Source organism: Elephantulus edwardii, unplaced genomic scaffold, assembly GCF_000299155.1.
Source record: "Elephantulus edwardii isolate Elephantulus edwardi_28Jun2011 unplaced genomic scaffold, EleEdw1.0 scaffold00232, whole genome shotgun sequence".
In the NCBI taxonomy this organism is placed as follows: Eukaryota; Metazoa; Chordata; class Mammalia; order Macroscelidea; family Macroscelididae; genus Elephantulus; species Elephantulus edwardii.
The window spans coordinates 2,353,192-2,374,056 of NW_006399982.1; the positions used below are offsets into that span (position 1 = coordinate 2,353,192).

The 20,865-nt window shown below is 38.8% G+C and overlaps 1 protein-coding gene across 1 annotated transcript in view; it reads right to left on the minus strand.

Moving 5' to 3' along the window:
* Positions 1-20,865, minus strand: part of ATP13A4 (ATPase type 13A4) — a 136,801-nt gene that overhangs the window by 28,179 nt on the left and 87,757 nt on the right. Inside the window, exons 14-18 of the mRNA XM_006898540.1 lie at positions 19,583-19,662; positions 18,331-18,373; positions 17,684-17,793; positions 11,664-11,760; positions 9,959-10,031 (exon numbers count right to left, since the gene is read on the minus strand). Of these exons, the coding sequence (XP_006898602.1) occupies positions 9,959-10,031; positions 11,664-11,760; positions 17,684-17,793; positions 18,331-18,373; positions 19,583-19,662 (403 nt within the window). The remainder of the gene's footprint in view (positions 1-9,958; positions 10,032-11,663; positions 11,761-17,683; positions 17,794-18,330; positions 18,374-19,582; positions 19,663-20,865) is intronic.

Below are 20,865 nucleotides of genomic sequence, written 5' to 3' on the forward strand. Positions count from 1 at the left end.
ATATTATATATATATATACACACACACACACACACTCTGGAGGAAATAATTAAGAACAAATTCAAGCCTTGAGTTACAATACTTAGGAATGCTATTGAAAAATTATTGAATTATTGAATGATCTAGGAAATATCAACAGAAGATGGAAAGAGTGCACAGAGTCACTGTGCAAAAAAAATTGACACAGAAGAATTTCATGAAACAACCTATGTTCAAGAGGCAATGGTGATGAAGGAGGAAGTTCAAGCTGCTTTGAAAGAATTGGCAAAAATAAAGCCCCAGGAATTGATAAAATACCAATTGACATATTTCAACAAACAGATGCAGTCCTGGAAGTGCTCACCAGGCTTTGCCAAGAAATCTGGAGGACAACTTCCTGGCCCACTGACTGGAAGAGGCCTATATTTGTTTCCATTCTAAGAAATGGTGACCCAACAGAGTAGAGAGATTACCCAGTGATGTCACTAGTATCACATGCTAGCAAAATCCTGCTGAAGATTATCCAAAGACAACTGGAATAGTACATCAACAGAGAATTACCAGAAATATAAGTCAGGTTTAAAGAGGCCATGGCACTTGGGATATCATCGCCAGTGTCAGATGGATCTTGGCCCAAACAGAAAGCACCAGAGGAATGTCTGTGTTTTGTCAACTATGCAAAGGCATTCGACTGTATGAATCACAACAAATTATGGCTAACTTTAAAAAGAATGGGAATATCAGAACACTGGACTATATTCATGTGAAACCTATATTTAGTCCAGGAGGTAGTCATCAGAACAGAGCAAGGAAGTACTGTATGATTCAAAATCAGGAAATCAGGGATGTGTCCTATCTCCCTACCTTTTCAATCTATATGCAGAACACATCACTCACGAAGCTGGACTTTATGAGGAGGAATGTGGCATCAAAATTGGATGAAGGCTCATCAACAACCCAGGTTATGCAGATGATACAACTTGCTTGCCAAGACTAAGGAGGGCCTGAAGTATTTGCTACAGAAGGTCAGGGACTGTAGTCTCCAGTATGGATTGAAAATCAATGTCAAGAAAACAAAGATTCTCACCATTGGGCCAATTTACAGCAGCAAGATGTATAGAGAAGAGATTTAGATTGTTAGCAATTTCAGCTTGCTCAGTAATCAACACTCTTGACACCAGCAGTCAAAAAAATCAAAAGATGAACTGTATTAGGAAAATCTGCTGTCAAGAACTTCTCCAGATTGCTGAAGAGCAACAATGTCAGTCTGGAGGCTAAGGTGCACCTGATTCAGGCCATGGTCTTCGTAATCCCTTACTATGTATCAGACAGCTGGGCAATGACCAAAGATGACAGAAGAATTGATGCCATTGAACTGTGGTTCTAGAGAAGAGTATTGAACAAACCATGGACTGCCAAGAGATATAACAGATGTCTTCAAGAGTGTGAAATCAAGCTGTTGCTTGGAGGCAAGGATTATGAGACTTCATCTGACATATTTTGGGCATGTTTGCCAGGAGGGACCAGTCCTCAGAGAAGGATATTGCGCTTGGAAGGGTGGAGGGACAGACCTTAAATGAGATAAATTGACACAGTAACTGGGGTATGGGGGTTGTGTCAGAATGAGTGAGACTACATCAGGACAGGGAAGACGTAACAGAGACAATGGGATTGGCTCAGAATAAAGCAGCACAGGGTCATAATGAGTTGTAATTAATAGCACTATATATATATATATATACACACACACATATACACACATATGTAATAGGTGTATATAAACACATATATGTATATGTGTGTATATATGGGGGTATACGTGTATATGTATTTACAATCAGCAATAGGAAAATAGTGAAATAAATGACGTGCATCGATATGCTGAAACATGTGTAGTCATTAAGAAATAATGCTTTAAATATTTAATAACATTAAAAATAGTTGTGAAGTTCAATGGGAAGGACAGAATTTACAGTATTACTGAAAATATTATTCCAATGTATGTAAAACTTATCCCTTATTTATGACTAAGTTGTGTTTCAACCACCTCATCATTAGGCCCATGCTGATACATGTCAGATTATCATTATTATTGCTTTTAGTATCAATGTTTTTATAAATCTTTTATTTCTTTATGGAAACACTCCATATAAACTTACAGATATTTTTAATCTGTGTGCAGCACTATTACCTATTGATAAGATGTACAAGACAAAACAAAAAACCAGATAGTCCTAACTACAGTTCATCATAACTCAGATCGTCATGATCCAGGGGCTGTTTGTATGCCTAAATACTTTAATCAATGGTCTCTTGTTAGTAAGAAAAGGATGATTGATTTTCTGTTGAATCTTGCAATATCTTCCACTTTATTTTTACAGTGGATATACATTAACTAATTCTGGGGGGAAAATGTGTTCAACAACAACAACAAAACCCCAGAAAAGTCTGGGGTGTTCGTTATGGAGAAGAGAAAAATCTCAAGAGACATTAGAGCTGTTTTCAAATGCCCGAAGCACTATCCAGGGGAGGGAAATCAGACCATTTTGTGTCATCTCAAACGGCAGAGCAGAGATGTGTGAAAGCTGCACAGAGAAAGATTTGGCTCTGTGTAGAGGATGACTGTTCACAGTAAGGGCTGTCTAAAGGAGTTCTTTCAGTAGATTCATAAAAGAAATATTTAATGACCCCCTCTGATATGCCAGGCCCTGTTAGAAGTGTAGGGAATACAGCAAGGATTAAGACAGACAAGGTGCCTGTTCTCTGAGGCACACACTCTGGGGAGGCAGGCAAAAAGCAATCAAAAACATAAATGAATATCATCATTTTAGACTTTGACAAGCACAATAGAAAAAAAATAAAGCAGAGTTGTGTGATAGAGAATAATTTCTTTTGTCACTGTATGAAGTGATTTTTCTGAGTTAGTGGTATTAAGCTGAGATCTGAATAAAAAAGGGGGAATAAAATCCAAACATCTGAGATCTGATTCAAAGTTATGTAGGCAAAGAGAAATGCAAAGGCACTGAGGAGACAAGCCTGGCATTACTGGAAACGTGAGAAGACCAGTGTGGCTAGAATCAGCATCAAGTGACAATGTGGTCAGATGTAAAATTAAGAAAGAAACAGGATTGAAGGCGATGCCCTGAAAGTATTTTAAACAGGAAAATTATATAATAAATTTTACATTTTTAAATACAACACTGTTACAATAATGGGAAGGTGAATGGTAATGAGGAATGGAAAGCAAGAGTGAAAACAGAAAGATCCATTATGAAGTCTTTGCAGTAATCCATTAGATAGGGGATGTGGCTTAGTGACAATGGATGAGATGGAGAAAAGAGGTTTGGGAATTGTACTGAAGGTGGAGTCAATAGAAATTCCATATACACTAGATGTGAAAAATGCAAGAAAGAAGGAAAGCAAGGTCAGTGACTTGAGAGAAGAGGTGAATATTGCTATTTCAATGGAATATAGGCTTCATGAGAGAAGCTTTTTGCTTGTTCACAATTATTTTCCAAGTGGCTGGTACAAGAAGTAGCAAAGAGAACTGTTTAAAAGGGATATGTGTCCACAACAAGATATAGGTAAATAATCCAATTGAAAATGGGCACAGGATATGAACAGACACTTCATCCAAGAAGACACTCAGATGGTTAACAAGCACATGAAGAAATGTTAAAAATCCCTAGCTCTAAGAGATATAAAAATCAAAACAACTATGAGATATCATCTCATCCCAGTCAGAATAGCACAATTTAACAAAGCAGCAAGCAACAAATAATGACGAGGTTGTGGAGAATCTGGAACCCTTATTCACTGTTGGTAGAAGTGTAAGATGGTGCAGCCACTGTGGAAAATGGTGTGGTGCTTTCTCAAAAAGTTGCAAATAAAGATACCATTTGACCCAGCAATTCCAGTACTGGGAACATAATCTAAAGAGACCATAACTGAAATCCAAGCAGATATATGCACACCCATGTTTACTGTAGCTTTGTTCACAATAGCAAAGAGCTGGAAACAACCAAAGTACCCATCAACAAATGAATGGATAGAGAAGCTGTGGTATATTCACACAATGGAATACTATGCTGCATTGAAAAACAAGGAACTCATGCAATATTATTCAAAATGGGTGACACTGGAGGACATTATGCTGAGTGAAATATCTTAGTTACAAAAGGACAAATACTGCATGGTGCCACTGTTGTAGAATGGGACTGACATCAGGGTTGGGGTAAGACTGAGAAAAACTGGATAAATTATGTATACTGCATTGAAACAGATGAGGAAGAGAACAATTTAAGAGTGATATATGATAGGGTATTATGATTATCACAAGAGTCCAGAATTAAGGCTGCATAATGGTGTGTACTCAGGGCGCTGGGAGGGGTGCAGAGGGATTGTATACCAATGAAAGAATTTTTCTTTTACTTTTCAAAGAGAGGAGCAAACTGGGAGGGAGGGCTGGGCAGGCAGAAAAGTGTAACAATGAATGAATGGAAATCCAAAATCTCTGTAAATGTTCATTAAAATTAATAAAATAAAATTGTTTAAAAAGGGATATGTGATTAGGCATTATTGTCATGACAGGAGTCCAGAATGACGGCTGCATGGTGGAGTGGACTTGGGGGGAGGGATTGTATAACAATGAAAAACTTTTTCTTGTACTTTTCAAAGAGAAGAGTGAACTGGGGGGTAGGTTGGGCAGGGAGAAAAGTGCAACAATGAATAAATGGAAATTCAAAGTCTCTGTAAACTTCCATTAAAATTAATAAAAAAAAATTTTAAAAACCTGTTGTTTTGATTTTAGGTGCTTTCTAGTTGATTCCAATTCATAGAGACCTTGTGAATAGAACAGAAGGAATCTCTGCTTGATCCCGCATCATCCTCACAATCTTTCCTCTGCTTAAATTCATGTTGAAGTGGTTGTGTGAATCCATCTCATTGATCCTTCATCTCCTTCATTGACCTGTTTTTCCAAGTATGATGTCCTTCTCTAGGTAGTAAACGCTCGTGATGACTTGCCTTAAGTAAGTGAGACAAAGTTTCACCATTCTAGCTTCTGAGGAACACTCTGGCTAAATTTCTTTTAAGATAGTTCTGTTAGTTCTTTTGATAGTCCATAGTATATTCAATATTCTTCACCAAAACCGAAATTCAAAGGCTTCAGCTGTAGAGTGAGACTTTCGCACCAACTAGACTTAATAGCAGCCACAGCAGAGGACCAGAGACCTGACCTAAGATGCAGAGGTCCCTGGAACTGCTGTATCGTTGAACCAGAGATAAGAGCCTTTGCCCAAGTTTGTTAAAGGGTTTGAGTTTGGGGAGAGACAATATTGGCAGGATTGAGAAATTTGTAACACTGACCTAAAGCCACAAGACTCATGGCTGAAGTCAGAAGTTGTTCTGACTGCCTTTTTCTACTGACCTGAATGGTAACATTTTTACTGCCTGATACGGCTCTGTGTGGTCTGTGAGCTATCACATCAGATTTTGGACCCAGGAGAGCAGTAGGTTTGTGTTGGAATGAGCAGAAGAGGTGTGGGAACATGGGGGACATGTCTGACCTCGTAGGAATTAATTTTGTTGTTGTTGCTGGGGGCAATTCCCCTTTGTGACGTTGGGAAAAATCTGATATGGCCATCCCTGCACGGCCCATCTTCTTTTCACACCTGTTCTTCTTAAATGTGTCATTCCAGGCATAATAGGCTATATTGTGTCATCCAAAACGGCCATTAGCAGTCCATTTTAGCTCATTAATGCCTAAAATATAGATTTATTTTTGTCACATTTAATTTACAAAAACTTTCATTTTCCTAGAGTCATTCTTCATACAGTCCATGTTCTAATTATTAACAGATGATTGCCATTTCTCTTCCTCATTTTGGGTGGCGCCACAGAAGCAAATGAAGGTCCTTCCCAAAGTGAGAACTTTATTTGTGCCTTTAAGGTAGACTCTAATATGAGGCCAACTTACTAGAAGAGATCTATATTTGTTCCTATCCCAAAGAAAGGCGACCCATCAGAGTGTGGAAACTACAGAACAATCTCTTAGATTTCATATGCAAACAAGATTCTGCTGAAGATTATCCAAAAGCGACTGGAACAGCACATCAGCAGAGAACTACCAGAAGTCCAGGCTGGGGTTAGAAGGGGTCAAGGTACTAGGGATATTGTAGCTGATGTTAGATGGATCTTGGCTGAAAGCAGGGAATACCAGAGGGATGTCTCTCTGTGCTTCATAGATTATGCAAAGGTATTTGACTGTGTGGATCAAAACAAACTGTGGCTGACTCTGAGAAGAATGGGAATCCCAGAACACTTGATGGTGCTAATGTGAAACCTATACTGGGACCAAGAGGCAATAGTCAGAACAGAGCAAGGAAACACTGCATGGTTCAAAATTGGGAAAGGGTGTATGCCAGGGATGTGTCCTATCTCCATACCTTTTCAATCTCTATGCAGAACAGATCATCTGGGAGGCTGGGCTCTATGAGGAGAAATGCAGCATCAGGGTTGGTGAAAGATCTATCAACAATCTGAGTAATACAGATAATACAACCCTGCTTGATGAAACTGTGGAGGACCTGAAGCACTTGCAGCAGAGGGTCAAGGACTGCAGCCTTCAATATGGATTGAGGCTCAATATCAAGAAGACAAAGATTCTCACCACTGGACCAATTGGCAGCATCAGGATTGAGATTGTTCACAGCTTTAGTCTGCTTGACTCCACAATCAACATTCTTGGCACCAGCAGTGCGATGGGAAAGTCTGCTGTTACGGACCTCTCTAAAGCACTGAAGAGCAGTGATGTCTCTCTGGAGACTAAGGTGCGTCTGATACAAGCCATGGTCTTTGCAATCATTTGTTATGCATCAGAGAATTGGACAATGACTAGGGAGGATAGAAGGAGAATTGATGCCTTTGAGCTTTGGTGTTGGAAAAGGTATTGAGGGTACCATGGACCACTAAGAAAACAAACAGATTCATCTTGGAAAGGGTGAAAGCAGGCGGCTCCTTGGAGGTAAGGATTCTGAGATTTCGTCTAACAGACTTTGGTCATGTTGTAAGGAGACTGGTCCTTGGAGAAGGACATCATGCTTGGGAGGGTGGAGGGACAGCACAGGAGGGGAAGGCCCTCTATGAGGTGGATTGATACAGTGACTGGGGTAATCAGGATGGGAGTGTCAGAGACAGTGCGATTGGCACAGGACAGAGCAGAGTTTAGGGCTATTGTACATAGGGTCGCTATGAGTTGCATGCGGCTTGATGGCACATAAAAACAACAACAACTACCATGAAGAGGCAGCTCCAATCTGAAAAAGAGCTCTGGTGGGATAGTGTGTAGGGAATTGTACTAAACCAGAGGCCACACCTCTCTAGCATTCCAAATTCACCAGCAGCTCCATAGGAAGAAAAGAAACAATGTCTTCCAGTATTATTTAAGATCTCAGAAACTTGGAAAATGGAGGATCAGCTATGAGTTGGGTACAACTTGAGAGCAATGAGTTGAGTCCAGCATAGAGGCTTCATTTTTCTGCATTATATCAGGCAAAGTTCCACTGCTATTCATAAAGTTTTCAAAGGCATTTAAGAAGTAGATGGACTGTCCTGCTCCACTCTGCTGATATGAAATACTGATTGCATAGTTTCCAGCATCACAACTGCATGCATGCCATCACAGTATGGCCAACTGACAAATGACTAATACCCAAGTAGACATTCAGTATTTATTTTCTGCCTGTTTATCTGTCTCTCTCTGTCTTTCACTGCATTCAGAACCAAAATATAACTGGCCCTCCACTGGGCTTCCAAGACTGTAAATCACAACAACAACAACAATAAGTCTCACGCGAAGAAATTGCCCATCTGTCTCTCCAAGAGCCCCTGGTGGATTCAAACCAACAAAGAGGCATGGTTTTTGGCTCGTCAGTGCAACTTGCTTCAGCTATACCAAAGGAGCACCCTCAGGATTATTTCCTAAATATCTAGTGGCATAGTCCATAAAGAGTTAGGCTGCTAACCCAGAGGCCATGGCTCTTTGAAAGCGTGTTTGGAGGTTCTAGCAGGGAAGAGCCGATACTCATATACCCTTGACCAAAGAGCGGTCCTTCTTCCATCGGGGAGGGCCATTCTTTTCAATCAAGCACACAGCTTCAGAAAAGACACACAAGGAGTGGTGAGGGAGGAAGGGGACACCCACCTAGCCAGCCAGCCAACCGGATCAGTTGAATCAGCCCTAGTTATCAATGAGGTGTCAGATGTCACAGCCAGATTGCCCTCACATACAAAGCCCATGGCTCTTTGGTGACTCAAATCTACCAGTGGCTCCTCACAAGATGGGCAATTTCCTGCCATGAGACTTGTTGTTATTAGGTGCTGTGGTAAAATTAAGACTTCTTATTTGTACGTGTTAATTCTGAGCCAATTAAGTACTCACAGAAAAATGCTGAGCATTTACAATTACAGAGTCTAGAGTAAAGATCAAGTCTAAATGTTGGTATCCATTAGCATTTAGATAGTAATAGAACCATAGGATGTGCTGATAATATATACAGGAATGGAGTGGATTGAGAAGTCAACAGAACCCCATAACAACCCCTGGAACATGACAGGTAAAGCAGTAGGGGCCAACAAAGGAAATGGTAAAGCCATATATATGGCAGATAATCAAAAAGTGTGGTATCACAAAGCCAAGTGAAGAATTGTATTTGGATGACAGTGCTTTGAGAAATTCAGTACAATGAGGAGAAATATGGGGTGTGTGTGTGTGTGTGTGTGTGTGTGTGTGTGTGTGTGTGCACGCACATGCACACTCAGATGGCCCAGTGATAAGAAATTGTGCTTTCAACCCAAATGTTTATGGTTCGAATCTTCCGGTTGCTCCATGAGAGAAAGATGAACTATCCCCTTTCATATGATTAATTGCCTCTGAAAACCCACTAGAGGGTCAGCTATGAGTTAACCCCAACTCAACATTATATACGTAGGTAGGTAGAGAGAGAGAAAGAATTTTTGATAGTTGATTGTTAAATATTTGTAAGTACGTTATTGTCATCTACCAAAGACAGGCACAGCATGTACATTCATGTCCCCAAATATTAGAATTTGATTGGACATCTAGTGGTGAGAATAGAAGATTGATTAGAATGAGATGATTAAATTAGAGCTGTGAAGTGCAGAAAGTGATGTGTATGGCTATCTGAGAAGTATGAGACTAAACGGTGCAGTAGCTAGCAAAGGATTTGGAGCCAAAGAAGATTTTTTTTTAAATAAAAAGATATTAGAACATATTTTTAAGCTGATGAGAATAATCCAGCAGATCAGGGGGAAAGTTGATAATAGTGGACAAAGAGGTTATTATAAGAACAAGGTCCTTTAGATAGGGGGTTGAAATAAAATGCAAAGCACAAGTGGAATTACTAGGGCATATGTGTTAGAGAAAAAAATAGAGATTATGAATAAATAACAGTTAATTGATGTTTTTTTTTAAAAACTCTTAGTAGGGTAATTTAGGAGATAATTGATGTATTAGTTATAAAGTACAAAAATTGAATGGTATATGGCATGATTAGAGTCTATTCTTAATCTCAAAATGGTAGGATTTTGAGATAGAAAACATAAAAGTCATTAAGCTTTCATAAATTGAATGGGTTTAACTACAACAATATCTAAAAGCAGAGTAAAGCTGGCACTCCTGGTTTCAAGGTGTTGAGGGTTTTTTTATAATGTTTAGTGACCATTTTATGGAAGTTTTATATTTTATAGAAATCACAAAATAGAAAGCCAGCTTTTTCTTTGATAATACCATCATTCAACACTCAAAAGTAAGAATCCTATCTCCTCTCTCTCTGGAAGGACTTTCAAGAATAATTACATCTCTGTTCCTGCTACAGTCCCTCAAGACAAACCCTTCTGAAGCAGAGGGAAGTTAACTGAGGGCAGTGTCTCTGGGATGAAAGTTTTTAAAACATCTTACTTGTTATACCAATAAGAGTTGTAATGGCCAAATCCTGGAACAGAAACTGGTAATTTGAAAGACTGTTTGTATTCTGGAAAGAAAAAAAAAAGGAAGAAAACAAACTCAAAAAGTTATTACTTTTGGGATAAAATTTGCCACCAATTTCATTCATTTGCAACATAAGATTTTTCTTACAAACTGCGGAAGAAGTGATGAACCTGAGGCTACTTTGGGTTGGTGTGTTTTGTCCGTGGTGGGATTATGTAAAACCAAGCCTGTGAAGCCCACAGCACGCAGGAGGGTCACTAAGCAGGAGTGTTTTCTGGGCTGATTTGTTTGCAGTGAGACATTTCTTTGTTAAGGACAATGCTTTGATTCTACTGTATCTATGCTCTCTTTTCTACTTTTAAATTAAAAAATAAGGGTTTGGTTTACCACAATAAAATGATACATTCCTAGTAACACAAGTGACAAGTGTATGATATTATCTATATTTTACTAGATGGAAAACAAGAATTTACATTCTTGGGTAATGTTAGACTTAGTCTTACAAAGCACTAATGCTCCTGTTGAGAATGTGTTCAGCTCTTACTTCTTTTAAATAGGCTTGTCTATCATTTCCAGGTCCCCCTCTCATCCCCCTTAGTGGAAAGGAGATAATGAAATATGTTCAACTGCACTTTTAAGTGTAACAAGTGGTTGAGATTAAAAAATGGGTCAAATTTCTATAAATGGCCTGTCCTTTTCCAAATTATTTGTTGGTAAGAGGGGACAGGGAAGATACAAGTAATATAAAGATAACAGAGCTAAAAATGTATCCATGAAAAAGAATCAATTCTTTATAAAGCAAGGCAAATTAAGTGGTTAAAAAATAGGCATTCCCCCCTCCCCCCTCCCATTTCTATCTTGCTAGATAGCAAAAGCCTTTGTAATATGTGAATTGTTTGTGATGTGATATGCCAACTTTTAAATTGCATATTCTGGGAATCAGTGGTATACAGAATCCTGCTTGTACTTCCCCAAGGGAATCAATTACAGGAGTTTCAGGAATTGGGTATGTCAGCTGTTATGTTATGAAAAGTAAGTAAATAAATTACACATACATGCCATTAAATAAACTGTTAAAAATAAAGGTAGCAAATACTCAGAACTTACTTGCCTGTGATTTTATACATTTTAGTCTTGGACATAAACTTGAGATTATTTCCACCTACTGCATCTGTGTGGTAGAAGTTCTAACTAATTATGTACTATGGTGCATGTCTTTGCAACATGGTGTTTAGTGGTGCCAATGTCATGCTGCAGAAAATAGCAAAGATTAATGAAAACAATAGTTTGCTTTTCCAAGAAAAGCCAGTTATAAAACATTTACCAGCACACCACAGTGAGAATCACTTCCTTAATAAAGGGTAGAACCATCCTAGAATTGGGAAGGGAGGAATGTTATCCAAAGTGGCTAGGTAAAGTGGCCAAGAATGATGCAGTACTGTATTCAGTCCAGATCCTCAGCTACCATGAGACAAAAGATTGGTGTGTTGGAGAGCTAGATAATTGGAATTAACATACTTTCCATGCATGCTTATCTACTGCTTTACTTTCTGAAGGAGCTGTTAGCATGTGAGTATCCTAGTCACACTCTCTCATTAAGAGGCGTGGCACATTGAAAGCACCCTTTCACTGGTTTTAGTTCTCACTAACCAAGAGGCTAGGTCCTGAGTCATACCCAGTAGAGCAGCAGAACACCAACATACTGAATCATGCTGTACAGAGCCATGTACTTAAACATACAGAAGGAGGTCACGAGAGCCGCACGCCCTTCCCTGCACAAAGAGAAGAAATAAGATTGGTTATTTATTCTGAGCTGTTCAGCTGAGCTCAAGGGGGGGGGGGGAATAAAAAGTCTGATTATCCAATTGTTTGTCTGACAGACCGGAGAGCAGTCAGCCGAGAGGAGCTGGCTTGATTTCCAGAGACCATTTCTAGAATAATCTGTATAGATACCATTGCTCTTGTTCTCTTTGCTGACATTCTTTTAGCTCCAAGGTACCTGGGAACTCGTCCTAGATCTTGAGTGGCATGAAAGATCATTGCCAGTTTTCAGTCATGGGTATGTTGAGTTGGGTTTTAATGCCATTTATTTTGTTTTGTCTGTACATTGAGGACTTTAAATAAGATAGAGTGGCTGAGGTATCTTCCTAAAGTTGTTTTTGGAGCTTGGAAAGCATTTAACTCAAATTTCATTTTGTACTCACCATTTCTAAATCCGTACTAAAAAGAGAAGAGCATGAATACTCAAATGAATCAACGATATTTTTAAATAGAAGACTGAAGGTTGAGCTATGCAGAAATGACTCGGAAGAAAGTCCTGGTGACTTATTTCTGGAAATAAACTAGCCTTTGAAAACACTATGGAGCACATTCCATTCTGACACACAAATATATTTAACACGAGTCAAAATTATACCATACAACTGAGGTATATGTGTATATGTGTGTGTTCACATGTGTGTATGTTTGAGACTGTGCATATGCTATTGCTGATCAATTCTTAAACAGTAAATGTTCAAAGCATGAAATAGATCCTTATAAAATACAACATTTACCATTTCACTAAAGAAAATCTTGGGCTTAGATTTACTTATGGCCATAATAAGGAACCCTGGTAGCTCAATGATCAAGCACTTCATTATTAAGTAAAAGGTCAGTGATTCAAATACACTATTCATGAGAGAAAAGACCTGGGTCTGCTCCACTGAAGATTACATTCAGAAACCCTCTGGACCAGTTCTACTGTGTCCCACAGGTCCAGATGAGGATCAACTCAGCGGAACACACTGATCAAACAAAAACACGATCATAATTATTTCTTGGTGTAATGGAATGATCTCCAAGCCAGGATATTCCATATGTTAAGACTTTGTGATTACCATATTCTCTGACTGGAAGATAATTAGGTCTTCATCATCATTCACTTTAGAAAGGCTTTCCCATGCCGCCCCACAGAAGCAGTAACCTCCCCTCCAAAGTCATCTTAATACCTTACACGTGACTCTTTTCTCCACCCCAATATATACCATCTGTCGTCTGCTATTAGAATAAATTCTAACTCATAGCAGCTCTGTGTGTCAGAATAAAACTGTACACCAGATTGCTTTAAAAGTTAACTTTCTGGACACTAATCATTAGGGATTCTCCAGGTGGATTAAAACAACTGTCATTTATCATTATTATTTAGCAAGTAGTAGAAATAGTACCTGAGCACTTAATTGTTCATGTCCTTTCCACATCTCTCACCCCAAAAATAAAGCAAACCTGTAGCTGTAAATGACCCTCGAGAACAGAGTAAGAATACGCCAAGAGTTTCCAAGGTTATATTATTTACAGAAACAGATGGTCACATCTTTCTTCATAGGGGATTTGGTGTGTTTGAACCACTAATCTCTTGGTTAGTGGCCATATGTTCAATCCCTGTACCTCCAAAGACTCTATTTTCTTAATAACTAAAACGAAACCCATTGCTGTCAAGCTGATTCTGTCCCCTAATCACAGGTTTTCTAAGGCTAGCAGTCTTCACTGAAGCAAACTCATCTTATGTCTTCCATGGAGTGGTTGATGAGTTCAAACATCTGGCCTTTTGGATAAGAGATTGTTGCTTTGACTGCTGTGCCAGGGCTTATTTTACTTGGTGTTCAGTTCTATTATTCTGGGTGCCTTTGAGTCAGTTCTGATTCATAGTGTTCCTATTTACAACAGAATAAAACACCACACAGTCCTATGATGCCCTCACAGTCCTTACTGTCCTGTTGTGGCCAGTACCAATCCACCTCTCTAAGGTCTTCCTCGTATTCATTGAGTTTACTTTACTAACATGATATCTTCTCCAGGGACTAGTTCTTCCTGATTCTAGGTCCAAAATTATTGTTGTTATTATGTGTTGTTGAGTACGACTCATAGTGACCCTATGAACAAAATATCTGAACACTATTCTATCCTGTGTCATACTTACATTTCCTGACATAAAAGAGCCCATTGCAACAGTCACTGTACCAATTCATCTAATTGAAGGTGTTCCTCTCCTTTGCTGACCCTCCACACTTCCTAGCATCATGTCCTTCTCCAAGGAATAGAGCCTTCTAGAAAGATACCTAAAGTATGTGAGAAAAAGCTTCATCATTTTTGCCTCCAAAGAGCACTCCAGTTGCACCCTCTCCAAGATAAATGGTCATCCATGGGGTTCAGTGTTCTTCTCCAACACTGCAGTTCAAAGGCATGTTCTTCTGTCATCCTTATTCATTTGTCCAGCTCTCAGATGCATAGCAAATGATTGGAAAGATTATGGCCTGAATCAGACATACCTTAGTCCTCAAACTGACATCATTACTCCTCAATAATTTGGAGATGTCCCTAATTGCAGACTTTCCCAGTACAACATGTCTCCTTATTTCCTGATGGCTGATACTAAGGGTGTTATTTGTGAACCCAAGCAAGTTGAAGTTGTTGACAATTTCAATCTCTTCTCCATCCATCATAATATTGCCTATAAGTCCAGTGGTAAGAATCTTTGTTTTCTCGACACTGAGATGCAATCCGTACTGAAGGCTGCATTCCTTGATCTTCTGCATCAAGTGCTTCAAGTCCTCCTCACTTTCAGCAACTAAGATTGTGTCATCAGCATAATGATACAGATATAATAATAATATATTCCTCTTCCTGGAGTCCAGTTTCTCAGATAATTTGCTCAGCATACAGATTAAATAGCTACGGAGAGAGAATAGAATGCTGACACACTTCCTCCTCAATTTTCAACCATGCAGTGCTCCCCTGCTTTGTTTGCACAACAGCCTCCTGGTCTAGATTTAGGTTTCACGTGAGCACAACTGTACATAGATAGGGAGCTACCAGAAGTTCCAGCAGGATTTAGAAGAGGCTGTGGCACCAGGGAAATCGTTGCTGATGTCTGATGGATCTTGTCTGAAAGTAAAAATTTCCAGAAGAATGTCCATTTGTGCTTTATTGACTATGCAAAGGAGTTTGACTATGTGGCTCATAAGAAGTTGTGGCTGACATTGACAAGAACACGAGTCCCAGAGCACTTAATTGTGCTTATGTGAAACCTGTCCAAAGTATGTGGAGCATTGGGATAAGCTGTACTTAGATATCTTATAAGATTTGATTATTCTTCTATGTACTTCATTTAATATTCTTTGTCAGCTTCATAATTCAAAGGCATGAATTTTTCTTTAATCTGTTTTATTTTCTGTCCCATTTTTACACACACATGTGAGGCAACCCAGAATGTCATAGCTTGGGTCAGACACACCTAAGTCTTCAGAATGTCATCTCTGTTTTTTAAGTCTTGAAGAGATCTTCTTGCAAGGTACTTTCCCAATGTAGCATGTCTTTTCATTTTTGTCTGCTGCTTGCATGGGCATTGATTGGAGATCCAACTAAACAAATACTTTTGACAACTTTAACTTTTCTCCGTATATCCTGGTGGTTACTGGTGTAGTTAAGAAGATTTTTGTTTTCTTTTTGTTGAAGTATAATTCACACTGCAGATTGCAGTCTCTGATCATCTGCAAGTCTTCATTGTAAGTACTTCAAGTCTCCTTTGCTTTCATGGTTGTGTTGTCTGCAAATAACAGGTTATTGCATAAGTCTTCCTCCAATCCTGATGCCACATCCTTCTTCATACAATCCACCTTCTCAGATTATTTGCCTAACAGAATACACTAACAAGATATAAATCTGGTACACATCTTTCTTGATTTAAAATCAGCAAGTGTTCCTTTGTTCTGTTTCAATGGTTGCCTCTTAATCAACATACAGATTCTACATCAGTACAATGAAATGTTCTAGAATGCCCATTCTCTGCAATCTAATGCATAAATTATGATCCACAGAAGTAAATGCCTTTTCACGGACAATAATCGACAGAAATTCTCTGCTTTCAGCCAAGATCTATATGATATCCCTTATTTCACGTCTTCTTATTTCAGGGAGCTCTGGTGGCCTAGTGGCAAGAAATTGCAAAGGCAGATGGTTCAAGTCCAAGTTGCTCCATGAGAGACGGATGGGAAATCTCCTCCCGTGTGATTAACTGCCTCTGAAAACCTGCCAGAGGGTCAGCAATGGGTTGGCTCTTCTGACTCAATGGTACACAACAACAACTTCTTATTTCAGCTTGAATCTCTTGGAGATTCCTGCCATTGACATACTGCAATTGTTGTTTTTGTTTTTTTGTGGTTTTTTTTTTTTATTATTTTCAGCAAAATTTTACTTGTGCAAAATATTAATGATTTTATTCAAGAATTCTGCATTCTGTTGGAGCATCTCTCTTTGGAACAGGAATAACACGGTTCCCTTTCCATTTGATTACTAGGTAATCTTAGAAGAGTAGGTAGTCTAAATTCCTTGGCATAGACAAGTAAGTGCTCCTAGTAATGCACCCATCTGTTGAAGCATCTCAGTTAATGTTTCTCAGTTCTTGGAGGTTTGACTGTTGCCAATGCCTTCAATGTCACCTAGGCACTGTCCTTCAATACCATCAGGGTTTGGTTATAAGCTACTTCCTGAAATGACTGACTAACTCTTTGGGTTAGAGTCGCACTCTATTTTTTTTTCCATATTCTTTTGTTACTTCTTGTGTAGTTTAATGTTTTTCCTGTGGCATCCTATAGTATTGCAGGATTAAATTTTTTCTTCAATTCTTTCAATTTAAAGAATATATCATTGTAACTATCTATTATTATTATTATTATTATTATTATTATTAGACTTGTTAATTGCCTGACTCTCTTCATGAAAAATAAGTTTCATGAGATCCAGGGGCCGTTTTGTTATTTTTTTTTTCAGTTTTGGTTTTGTTTGTTCCTTGCTCCTGGGTCTTCAATGCTTCCAAAAGTGACTAGTACAAAGAGCCTGCTCAAAAACTGAATGCATGAATAAATTAAAAGTAGAGAAAAGCTTGCCAAATAATTATTTTAATGTGGAAAGGGGAGTATGAGCTTTTCACATAAAACACATTTAAAGAAAATTAATTCAAATTCACTCTCTAACTCTAGATGACTATGAACTTGAGCCCATCAGTTAAATTCTCTGAACCTTGATTGCTTCACTTGTACAAGAAATAATAACCATTCTACATTTCCAGGCTGTTTTGAAGTATAAGATAATAGACATTAAAGTTCTTCATAACGTGCAAATACATGCTACTTACTATAATAACTGAGAATCCACATTGTTAACTATCTCTATCATTCAAATAAAATGCAACAGAAGTACATGTCTGGAGGGAAAAATACAGAAGTGAGGGAAATTATTGTGGAAGCAGCAAAGATGAAATATTTTTAGAACTGGTGATGGTGAAGATAATTCAAGGGTATAGAAGGAAGCATAAAGAGACTTGGCAAAACAAGCCAAGTGAGGAAAAGATTTTCCTCCATCTCCCAATTTTGGGAAGAAGCAGTAAAATATAAACAAATATATAAGAGGAATGATCCAAATTCTATGCACCAGTCTTGTTAAAATTACCTAATCAATGACTTTCATAGAAAAATGTCACTGCTCCCACAGCTTACTTTCAACTCTTAATAAATACAGCTTGGAAGTCATATGCTTAATGTATTCCATTACAAAACACTTCACCATCCTTGGGGTACAATCAAGGATTCCCTGGTCTAAGACAATAGTATTAGTTGGCACTGAGTGATAAAATGATACTGGGGGAAAGTGGCTACTTACTTGATAAGATGGGGTACACACTCAATGTTTGGAGTTTTGGAGGTGAAAGGTGAGGCTACTGATGCCTCTTGCTGTGACAGAGAGATGCCCACGTGAGCCATTTTCAAAGCCTGAAAGCAAACAATCAGCTTACTACCTATGTAGATGTGCAGAGGTCTCCACCAACAGCCCATAGTAAAAGCTAGCTAAATTCCATGCTCAGTGATTATTGGTTTAAACATTAGCAAGAGAGGGCCCACCTTTGCTTTGACTTCTGTATAAGGAGGACATGGCATTGGGACATCTAACCAACTAGGTGGAAATTCTAGAACTAAACTCTACCCCGTTTAGTTTTTACTGAGCACTGTGTCTTTAGACAACTTTGATCAAGTCCTTCCTGACTCCTTCAGCATGAATTTGCCCTTCAAAGAGTACTGGAGGTGGAGGTGGTATATCTAAGGAAACACTTTCCAAAGGGCTTTGTTGTTGTTGTCACTCTGTACCATCTAGTTGTAACTGACCCACAGCTGACCCTCCGGTGGGTTTTCAGAGCCAGTTAATTACATGAGAAGAGACTGCCCATTCTTCTCCCTCAGAGAAGCTGGTGGAAAGGGCTTAGGCAAGTACATGTGGCCGAGACTGTGGCCCCCACACTAGCAGTTACTTACTCCACAGTCATTGGCTCCATCACCACACATTCCGACAAAGTAACTGAAAGGAAACCAAATCAATTAATTGCAAAGGAGATCAAAGCAATCTTAACAGATACATTTCCTAATTAATCAGAAAGACAAAAAGACCTATATGACTTAAGATTCAAACATGTTGCTTATTTTTGAGGGAATTCCTTTAACAGTTTAGTCTGCCCTTAAGTAAAGGGTGACTCAGCACTTTACACAATGGGTTGAGACATTTGGTGTACATTTCCAGACCCCAGGAGTCTCCAGGTGGTGAAATCTGTGGTCATGCTCAGTGGTGAAAGATTGGAGGCTCAACCACACCCAGAGATGCCTCGGGCAAGAAGAACTATGGATCTCTCTACAAAGTTCAACCGCTGAAAACTACAGAACACAGTCCTGCTCTGACACAAATAGTATCACTGGAAGCTGGAGTCAATCCAGATGCAGCTAACAGCAACAACCAAGCTTATTCTTTACGTTTTCTGCCATGCTGTGGCAAAGATGTCTGGATATAGTCAAGCACCAGAAGTAGAGAAAGTCTCTGGTTTTCTGTGACATGGGCGATGCTCAATAGGGATTAATTTCATAAAGCATAATGCATGAGAATGATTGTATGAAACACAACATAAATGAAGAATCATGTGAAACACAATGTATGCTAACTTTGTAAGCAAACCAATTATAAAAAAAATTGACACTGAAAAAAAATAAAGGACCATGAATGAATGATGGACATTTTATTTGGTTTGCTCCTTCTGCCTGAAAATAGACATTCTTTGGCATAATAATATTTTAATATTCTTAATAGGATATTTTGTCACATTAACACATTAGTCTTCCTTATAACTGCAATGACAATTATTTATAAAAATAAAGTCTAGGTGCTCATTGTGCCTCTGGAATGTGAGCTTATATTAGTTTTCAAACTTCTATCTTACAGCACTGCTTATGTCCCATGGCTTCTAGGTTTTTGGCTCTCAATTCTGGATATACAATTGATTCATCTGTGAAGCTTTGAAAAAATCCTGATGGCCACGCCTCATATGAACAACTGAATCAGAATCTCTTCAAGGTGAGGTTCAAATGTTACTATTTTTAAAAAGCCCCCTGGATGATTGGGATGTGTAGCCCAGGAGATCTGCTCTCCTCGTCCACCTGGGTCACTCCCTGGCCCTCTGCCCCTCCCCTGACTGCCACGCCTCCATGCAGTTCCCACCACCTGAATGGGTAAAGAACCTACTCCAGTTTCTGAAATTCTTCCACCAGGCTGGATTTCTGCCCAGGAGACATCCTTGCAAAGATGGTCCCATTGATTAATATCTGTAAAGAACCCCAAAATAAAAAATGTTATTTGATATGGTCACATGTAAAAAACAGCAATAATGTGCAAAATATAAGGTTGATGTTTACCCCCGTGAATAAGAAAAACATCTGTTTTCAATAATCCCTACTTTGATTCTTAAGAAAGTTATGGAGTCTTCCTAAAAAAATCATTGCCATCAAGTCAGAACCAACTCATAGGGGACACTGTATCAGGTTTCTGAAGCCTCAAATTGCATGTTGTTGTTACTGTTGTTATGTGCCATCGAGTCGCCTGGATTCAGGCTTTAGTCATGGCATAAGTGAACAGTAAAGGGGACTGCTTAATAAACTGATGGAAATAGAGACCCAGAGCCTCACCCAACTACCATGGGAATAGCTTAAAGGAATATCAAAATGACACAGGATATAAAAACTGCAAGGATATCAGGATCCCAGCATTCGGGGGCCAGAACCCCCAAATCAAAGGCAACAGCTTCCTGGAAAAATATACAGCCAATAGTGAAAATAGTGTCTGTAGCCAGTGACTTAAGTATTCCATCTGAATTCAAACAAATCTAAAAGTCAACTCATATCACAAACCTAATTTGTTCTGTGGGGTACAGAATTTGAGAGTATAAAAAGCCAGCTTGCACCACCTAAGCTCCATCCTACTGTCTAAAACATTCTGCATTTTACATATGTCTGTTCTCTCCTCTTCCTAGTAGTAAACTCAGCCTAGTGCTCACTCAGTCTCCAAGTACTTACGCTTCCCCCCCTCTGCAAAACACCTAAGATTATGAACATTTGAAAATATAAAATAGTTTCTGCGCAGGTTACCTTGGACTTCTGTCTCTAGAGTGTATTCACATGCTATTTATATCTATTATTTACTCGTCCTCACTATGAGTTTGTTCTTGATAAAAAAAAAAATCAAATTTGACTCTTACATAGAGAGATCCTCTATCAAATACCTAACAGAGTTCCTCTAGTCTTGGCCTGCCACCATGTATAAGTTAAGAACTGTTCTTAAAAAAAGTGTATTCAAATTTTGTAAATAAACTAGTAGAATATTTTTAAAAAACAAAATAACAAGGGGAGCTCTGATGGCCTAGTGGCAAGAAGCTGCAACTACAATCCCAGAGGTGCACGGTTCGAATCCACCAGATGCTCTGCCGGGAAAGGAGGGGCAATCTCCTCCTGTACCAGTCAGATCTGATTTGA